At 38.9% G+C, this 9302-nt stretch overlaps 1 protein-coding gene and 1 long non-coding RNA gene across 2 annotated transcripts; both read right to left on the bottom strand.

Annotated features, from left to right (window-relative positions):
* Window positions 1-1865: 1865 nt before the first annotated feature.
* LOC122067864 lies at window positions 1866-6673 on the bottom strand. The gene is made up of 2 exons (XR_006136897.1): window positions 6368-6673; window positions 1866-1925 (listed from the first exon to the last, which is right to left on the bottom strand). It is a non-coding gene; the product is annotated as an uncharacterized LOC122067864 (long non-coding RNA).
* LOC122067863 (L-type lectin-domain containing receptor kinase SIT2-like) lies at window positions 2799-6374 on the bottom strand. The gene has a single exon (XM_042631705.1). It carries the CDS (start codon window positions 5100-5102, stop codon window positions 3087-3089), a length of 2016 nt encoding a protein of 671 aa, XP_042487639.1. The 5' UTR covers window positions 5103-6374; the 3' UTR covers window positions 2799-3086.
* Window positions 6674-9302: the final 2629 nt, after the last annotated feature.

Raw genomic sequence — 9302 nt, 5'->3', positions numbered from 1 at the left:
AAAAAAAATAAATAAAAATAAAAAATAAAAAATAAAAAATTGGCTAATTAAAAAAGTGCATAAGATGGAATCGTCCATTCATGCTAAACTTTGTCAATGGTCCCAGTCCTCTACCTTGTATTAGTAAAGATTCAAAATCCGGTTAAGCTTCTTTTTATATTTTCCTTGGTTTTATCTCCCTCAGAGCTTGAACATATAACCGTGATGTACATGCTTGTGCAAATTCAAAGTAGTGTAATTGTTTTAATATTAATGGAAGAAAAAGGAAAGTAGCTTGAATATAGGAGTGGGATTAACATGGGTAGGAATCCATGGAAGTGACACCCAAATAAAGCTCAACGTCTACTCAATCACTAGGGAGTTTTAGCCACTACAATTACACAGGAACACCCTATTCTGTGTCAAATCATATTTTAAACCAATCAATATGAAAAAAATGTAATAGGTTACAAATGAAAATAAAGGATAATATTGGTATTTAAAAAGAGCAGAGGAGAAAGAGATGTAAAAATAAAAAAGCAAGGGAATATCAGTAAAAAAGTAAAAGGTATGGGAGTGATAGTAAATTCCTTTTTTTTTTTCGTAAAGAATGATGGCGAAAGGCTGAGCCGCTAAATGTGAAAGGATTCCAGTCACTAGACTCACTACACAGGTAAGGGTGTCAATATATAACCGAAACCATTTACCAGAATCGAAACCGATCGGTTATAATCTAACCAAACCACATCGTAGTAAATTGATCCGATTTTGGTTTTATAGACCATAATTTTGGTTCAGAATCAAATCGAACTAGAAAACCGATGGTTAACCGGCACCTAGTATTAAAGACTTAAAGTGTTTTGAAATTCTGTAAGTCTCTATGAAAAAAAGGGTGGAAAAAAAAAAACAAAGTATTAACTGAGAAGGGAGTTTCACTTTCACACGATCACACTTCTTGATTTTCTAATTTCTAGGATCATAGTTAATTAGTTATAATATATGTAGTCTTTTACATAGAAAGTTTATTGTCCTTAGCAAAATAAATGTATATTGTCTTAATTCTTTAGGAAATTTAATATATGTAAGATTCACACTAGTTGTAGTATGCAAACCATTTTCTACAATAACACTATTAACCCCATGTAAACCGATTGTGAATCAAATAACAAAAATCGATTAAAAATCGTTAAAATCGAAACCGGATGAAAATGATTTTGATTTCACCTTATTCTTATCCAGTGCGATTTTCGTTTCACTTATCAAATTGTAAACCGAATCGAAACCAAATGGAATAACCAAAACCGCACCGTTTGATACCCCTATGCACAGGCCTTCCCTTTCACACAGACCTTCCCTTTCTGGGTGGAATCGGTTGGTTTCGATCCCAAATTCTCTGTGAATCGAGAAATTTGATAGACTAGAGTTTCCGATCTGCTACACCAGAAGCATCATCTCCTTCCTCATCTCGTTCAGTCCCTTGTTGGTTTCATCACTGTCGTAGCATGATCTTCCATTTGCTTCACTTCCTTCTGCGAGGTGTCGTTCACGCTACTCAGTTTCTGTATCCTTAATAATCACTCACCCATCTCATCTATGAACTAATTACATAGCAACAAGAACTCTTATCTGATGGGCGGCAACAAAAGGTTGAAATCGAAGATTAGAGTGTTTCTTTCTCCATCTCCACTTCCATGGACGGTGGAGGGATCGTTAGGACCGCAACGGCGATTGCAGAAGAAGATTTGAGGGAAGAAGCGAGAATATTGTCGCATTGATGCTTTCTAATTTTGAATTTCTGCAAATTAGGATTAACCAGAGAAACCAGCAGCAATCTCTGATTTCAATCTCATTATAGAAGGAGCTTTCAAGCATTTTTTTTTTTTTCCCCCTATGGTTCAGGTCGCTTTTGGGAGTATAAGCAAACTCCCCAGATATCAGCCCACAACCTGAAGGAACCGAGGAGTTTCAGTTAATTCTTCTTAGATGAACAGTACCGCTAGCAGGGAAGAGAAACTGTATCAGAGATCGAGAAGAAGATACAGGGAAAGAAAAATAAAGAGAAGAGGAAGAGAAGAGATTTTAGTTCATAGAGGGGTATAATGGGTTTTCTACATTTATGGGGGTATTTCAGTCATTATGGAAAAAATAAACAGTCAATTTAAACATTCAGGCACCCAAAATAGAATTTTTTTCATTTGAAGGTAGGGGAGTGAAATATTTGAAAAAATGTGGAGAACTTGACATTTAGCTATAGTTCAGGGGAGGCGAGTGATAATTCTTCTAATACCATTAATATTATATTATACCATATTTTAAAACCAAACTGTTGTTTTTATTTTTTTATTTTATTTTTTTTTTATTTTTTTTAAGGGAGGGGGGTGTGGGAGGGTTAAGAAAAAACCAAACTATTGTAAATATAGGTCAATAGTAGAAATTTACAAGGTGTACAACAGCTACTGGAGTACAATGGACCATAGTAATAGAATTCACAATTTGAATGATAGATAACGGTCATATTGATCACCACGCTGGGAGCACTGCCCATAGGGACGTTGGGAGCAATGGGAGCCATGGGAGTGGGGGCCACAAGCAGTTGAATATCCATAGAGTTGGATGGGAGACTTGGGAGAAGAAACATGGTCATGATTCAAACTTTCCAACGGCCAGCCTACTTGAACTCCTTGACCAAGTCTACAATAATCAACTAAACCTAAACCTAAACCTAAACTTAAACTTGGATCTAATCCAGCAAATAGGAATTATAAAATTAAATCAAATCCAAGAATTAGAATAGATTAAAACTTGGATCGAATCTTATCTAGATATGCTCAATAAATTCCTAAGATATGGCACAGATCTAAGGGCTGGATTCAGAATACTTCAGTTCTGAAACAGAAACAGAGCAAGTTTAGGACATTTTTTAATATTTCCAGATCAGATGATCTGATTCCCCTGTAACACTGGTAGAGTGGTCCTCTTGGGAGACCCTTTTAACTCTAGAACAGAGCTACCAGGTTCTCTTATTGTATTGCAACTTCCAGAAGTTAAAACTTACTGCTACAGATACATAACCATGACTGCGAAAAACTTAACAGAATTGATTATGCTCACCGACCTTGAGAGAGTAAAGATTCTGCAACTGATAATGACCGAGTCATTGGGCTCCGAAGATAAGGACTGTGAATAGAGACATCACCAAAACCTGTTGAAGGCACAAAATCTGTGTCATTGATGCCTGTTTGTACTCCAAGCAATCTCAGCTTTGGTAGAGGAACTTCTCCCTTCAAATAACGCATAACTTCTACCATATGAGGCCTTTTAGTTGGAATAGAGTGGGAACAAAGCAATCCAAGTTTCAACACCAACTCCATTTCCTCCACATCATAATTCAATCCCAATTTTGGATCCACAGTATCAAGAATCCTGCCCCTACGCCAACATGAAATCACCCAATCGACCAGCGCAACACACTCTTCAGATGCTTCTGGCTCTATAGGCCTCCTACCACAAGCAATTTCGAGCAGAAAAACCCCAAATGCAAACACATCCACACTAGGGTTTGCTTTCCCAGTCCTACCAAGTTCTGGTGCAAGATAACCAAATGTTCCTACCACATGGGTGGTTTCAGGGTCAGCTCCATGATCATATAATCTTGCAAGACCAAAATCTCCCAATCTTCCATTTAGCTCCTTGTCTAATAAGATATTACTGGACTTTAAGTCTCTATGAACCACAACTTGTTCCCATTCTTGGTGCAAATATGATAACGCGTCCGCCATGCTTTGGATGATTCGAAATCTTTGACACCAACTCAGAATCATCTTTGTTGTTGTTTGATCAAAAAGAAGTTTGTCAAGACTCCCGTTGGGCATGAAATCATAGACCAGAAGGAGTTCTTCCTTACGTCGGCAATAGCCCAAGAGTGGGACTATGCTCCGATGCCTCAATTTACCTATACTGATTATCTCAGTAATGAATTCTCTCTCTCCCTGTCTAGAATTGTGGGAGACTCGCTTAACTGCAACCTCTGTTTTGGATATGGGTAATACACCTCTATAGACCCTACCAAAGCCCCCAGTCCCGAGAAGCTCCTTATCCTTGAATCCCTTGGTGGCGATGTAGAGATCTTTATATTTGAACCTGTGAGGTCTATAATCGAGCTCCCAATCTTCAAGAACTTCGGCAAACTTTTTCTTCCTTCTCAAAATAAATTGGAGGATGAAGATTGAGATTAAAACTGAAGTAGCACCTATTACGGAAAATACAACAATAAAAAGACTAGGTCTCATTTTATGTCCTGTTTGAGGAAGCTTTGGGAGGTGAGAGAGAGTGAGTTCTCTTGCTTCCCCATTTGTTTCAAAACTCCATCCCAAAACATAATAGGATACTGGCAAGACGTATGTAGCTGAGGAGAATCCCACAAACATGGGATCCACAATGAACTCAGAAAGATCAATTTTCAAGGACAAGAGTGGGATGGTTGGTTTAGGGATGTTAATAGGAGCTAAAGTGACATTAAGTTGATTCTCTGCACCATAATATTCCACCCAGAGTTGCAAGAGTTGTCCACTGGTGAGGCTTAGGTTCACAAACTGGTTCTCTTTATCACTCAAGTAAGAAGCAGTTGCAGATTGAACAGATTTCAAGTCATTGATATCAATACCAACATGGTTTCCATCGATATCGTTGAACTCCTTGTTTTGGAGGCAATCGAGCTCGATTGCGATGACATGATTGGATGGTTTGCCGATGTTGGTCATATTGAAAAGCCCAAAATAATTGCTTGGCAAAGCACCTTGGAATTCTCTTGAGGGTGCAATCACGAAGGCCATTCCAGGGCCACCATATTTGGTTTCCCCAATAGCAAAAACAAAAGTAGTAGAGAAGGATAAAGCTTTGCCAGTGGATGAATTCTTGAAGTGAATTGGATGCGGGTACAAAGCATGACTCACCTGTTGATTGGTGTTGTTTACCAACATAAGGAGGCCATTGTCTGTAATATGTGCCAACCCGTCCAAGCTCATGTCAACTCCTCGAAATCCATTGTATGTGAAACCAAAATCTTCTTGTGAAGCTACAGATTTTACAAGAAGATGAAACCAAACCACGAACTGGAAGAACATTGTCAACTTCTGTCCCTTGGCCTGCTGTCTTCTCTTTGTTGTTGAGACTCTTAATTCTCTTTTTGATTTTCAATGGCTGCTGATTTCCTATTGAGTTTGTTTACTTCTATCCATCTTTCCTTCCCCTAGACTATGACTTAATAGCTCTTTCTTACACATATTTTCATAAATATAATCCCCTACCTCTTCCTTTTATAAAGTGATGACCTCATATGTATGAAATTACATTTCATACCGAAATTACCCCCACACAAAGTAAGTTTTAGAGCCCCCAAATAATAATGGAAGATGAAGCCGAAGAGCTTCAAACTCCACCAGTCACTCTGATTTCTTTGGTGGGATGTCCGACCTTCATCCAGCAATCTCAAGGTTTAAATACTCGGAATCGTCTGTCTCCGTCTTCCCAGCCTGTAACGATGGCGGCGATGGGGCCGCCATCTCATTACTCTCTAACCCTAGTCGTCCCCATACAACAGCCCCGGGTACCCTACACAGGAGGCGGCCGCGAGGACTGGTGGAGCGAAGGTGCTATATCGACGCTAATCGACACCTGGGTGAACGCTAACTCGAGCTCAGCCGAGGAAACTTGAAGCAGAAACACTAGAAAGATCGAGAAAGCCAAGATGGCTTATGGGTTACCAACCAAGTGGGTTTTCTTCGGTAGCATTGAAGAACGAAGATCCTGCCGTCAGGAGCATCATATCGTCAATGCAGCAACGTGACTCGAGTAACTCCGGCGATGGTGATTCGTTAGTTAGTTTTCTGCCACAGACTACTAATGTGAACAGCAAGAGATGGCATTTCGAAAGGAAGGCCGCTACCTGTTCAGGCCAGAAGAGTTGAAGGGGAGTCGATTTCGCGGATGAAGGAGCTGAGTCGGGCGAAGTTTGGGGAGGTGTACGAGAAGGAAGAGAGATCGAATTTGGAGCAGGTGGTGGAGATGGAGAGGCAGAGGATGGAGTCTACTCGGGACGATCAGACAAAATCTGGATCAGCCAGATAATCCAGGGAATAGGCATCCCCTTTTTTGGATGGTTGAATATCAGATTAATTGGCCAGTTCAATTGGGTTGATCCGGCTATTGGATTTGGTGATCCAGTAAACCACAGAGACCAGTTTTTTTTTTTTTTTTTTGCATTAAAAACAGGGGAGTTCTAACCTCAAGGTGGAAGAAATCAAGAAACTGTACTGGAAAGTTGAAACAAGTAAGGGGTCATTAGGAAGAAGAAATTGTACTTGAAATATTACACCTTGAGGATACATACCTTTTCTTGGTAACGTTTCGTGAAAAGGTATTTTCAGAAAGGCTTTAAATTGCTCTTCCTTCGACCCATTTAGAAACGAAGGCTTCACAGGTTTTCAGTTGCGCCATACGCTTCCTCCAACTCTGCAAAAGAGAGGAGGGGGGGGGGTGAAGAGTAGAGATATTGATAATTTGATTGTTCTTCTAGAATGGGTCGAAGTACGAGGACTAGAAAGTTGCAGAAACGGAGAGTTCAGGTTCCTCTCTTTGGTATTATAATGCCCTTCTTGATTGATTCAGTTTGTTTGACATTTGAAGTTCCGGTTTGCTGCTATCTGTGATTCGATGAATTTTATATCAGGGTATTGAGACTAAAAAGTTAAAAAAGGGTTTGGAACGTGGATGCACTTCATCATGAAGCCCCAGATCGAGTTCTCTCAGCTCAATTATAGTAGAAGAGTCTTCGTCGGTAATGGCCGCCATAACAGTAACAACGATGGCTAAATTGTGATTCAACCATCTAATTCATATAAGGGTAAATCGGTTTTTCTATAAATTATTTTAACACCGTCAAATGATGGATTGAGGATATTTTCTCATTAGGCTACCAACCCCATAAGGATTGAAGGATATTTTCCCACTAGGTTACCAACCGCGTTGGTTAAGACGTATTATTTTACACCATATCATTTAGTACCATGAAACTACAAGGTGCCTTATTCTTACCCATCTCAAGCTGAGTTGGCAGAAAAAGAACCCGATTGGGATAGACCATGCCTAAATGTCATGAAAATTATCAATCCATTCAGCCTCTAATAGATATGCTTCATCATTTCATAGTGAACATTGGAGAAATTCCACCAACCTTTCTTTCCTACCAATACTAATTCTAAACCCTAAATTACTCTTGGTCCCTTTCTTTTCCTTCCTTTTCTCTCCACTCGCAATCCCATTCAATGGCACCACCATTCTCTCAATCTCTCTTTGACAACATCCTCACTCTCTGCCCCACCACCTCAACCCCACCGTAACTCCCACTCCACACCCCTCTCTGTGCAACCCCTGCCCCATCCCTTGTGCGCAACATTCACCCCACCGACACATGTCCCCTCCATCCTCCCTTTTATAATTTAAAATTCTTTATATATGGGACGATTAAATGTATGAGATACAATACAATAAAGGCCCACCTACTCATCTCCCCTCCATCCCACCTTTTATCATTTAAAATTCTTTAAAATTCTTTATGTATGGAACAGTTATATGTATGAGATGCAATACAATAAAATATAATAAACATGCATTTTTTTTAAGTGGAACATAAAAAATATGCATTACTAATAAATAAAAAACAAGAGGCGGAGTCGTTCAATTCACAACATAATAATAATAATAATAATAATAATAATAATAATAATAATAATAATAATAATAAGGAAAATTATCATGTACCACCCCTATTTTTTTAATTTTATATGAGATACCACCCCTAAAGTGTCAAAAATATCAATCGTACCCCTAAAGTCTAACACCGTTAATTTAGAAATCAAAATTACTCTTTTGACCTTCAAAGTAAATACAAATAAGTAGGAGACCAAGCTCTTTAAAATTACTCTTTGAGAGTTCTCTTTCTTCTCTTCACCTCTATTTCTCTCTTCTCAAACCATTTACCTTGAACCCTAGAATGAAGAAACAGGGTATTCTTGAAGCTCGACGCTAGCAGGATTAGTAGATGGGTAGAGGAGACTCCTGGTTCAAGAGTTCCTCACGTTTTAATGAACATAATTTGATTTACCAGAAAAAATCTCTCTCTCTCTCTCTCTCCCTAAAGCAAAGATCATTAGTGGATGAAAAAATTAAACTAACTGTGGGGTATCACATCTGGCTCTTACAGAGACTCTTGCTTTCTTCAAGTGGGTCTGTTGTGAAGCTTCATCATCTCTATCATTACCGGAGTTGCTTCTCTTCTCTTCCTTTTTGGATTCACTTGAAAGCCTTCCAAGGCTAAGTGAAATTTTCGGTTCTTCAATTTCTTGATTGGTAGGGGTTGTATCTGCAAATATCTTAGCTTCTTCTTGTTGTACCATGTTCGTGAGATACAATTGGAGAGAATGATATTCCTTCATCATTTTTTATAGATTCATCATCAATACTTCATTTTCTTCCTTCACTTTGCCCATTTCAGCCCTTGCAGATTCAAGCTGCCATGAAAGTTGCCTTCAAAGCGTCGCTTGCATTGGACGTATGGTCACCTTCAAATCGTTGCTTGAGTCAAATGAGGGTGCGAAGGAAAAAAGTTTCAGAAGGGGGTTTGAACAGAAATCCCTAAATCGATTGGAGGAGAAGGGGGTTTATGGCTGAAATCCCTAATTCATGTCAGAGAAGAAGAGGGTTTGAACAGTAATCCCTAAATCGATCGGAGGAGAAGGGGGTTTATGGTTGAAATCCCTAATTCGCATCGGAAGTGAAGGGGTTTCCACCTGAAATCCCTAAATTGATCGGAGAAGGGGAGAGATTCTTTTCAATCACGTGGGGTGGGTTTTTTTCACATCATTGAGTAAAATATTGAAGGGTAAGCTTGTCATTTAAAAAATATCAACGGTGCCATGTCATCACTTGACGCTTGTGAGCTAACAGAATGAATTTAAGAGACATTATTTTTTCAAAACCGGGTATACACTAGATATTTTTGACACTTTAGGGTGGTATCTCATATAAAGTTAAAAAACAGGGGTGGTACAAGATAATTTTCCTAATAATAATAATAAATCCCACCAAATACAATTTCATGCAATGGATCCAGAATTATAGAATAAATGAGGCGTAAAAATAGGCTACCATATGGCTGCAAACCTACTTTTACAATAAAGACTGGAAAATGACCCTCAAGTCAAAAACGTACCAAGCGTATAAAAATAAACTTAACTGATCAAAACATTTTTTTTTGGGCGGGGGGG

This window comes from Macadamia integrifolia, unplaced genomic scaffold, assembly GCF_013358625.1.
Source record: "Macadamia integrifolia cultivar HAES 741 unplaced genomic scaffold, SCU_Mint_v3 scaffold3173, whole genome shotgun sequence".
Taxonomy (NCBI): Eukaryota; Viridiplantae; Streptophyta; class Magnoliopsida; order Proteales; family Proteaceae; genus Macadamia; species Macadamia integrifolia.
Note: the sequence above shows the minus strand (reverse complement) of the source record. Positions and strands in the feature narration are given on the sequence as shown.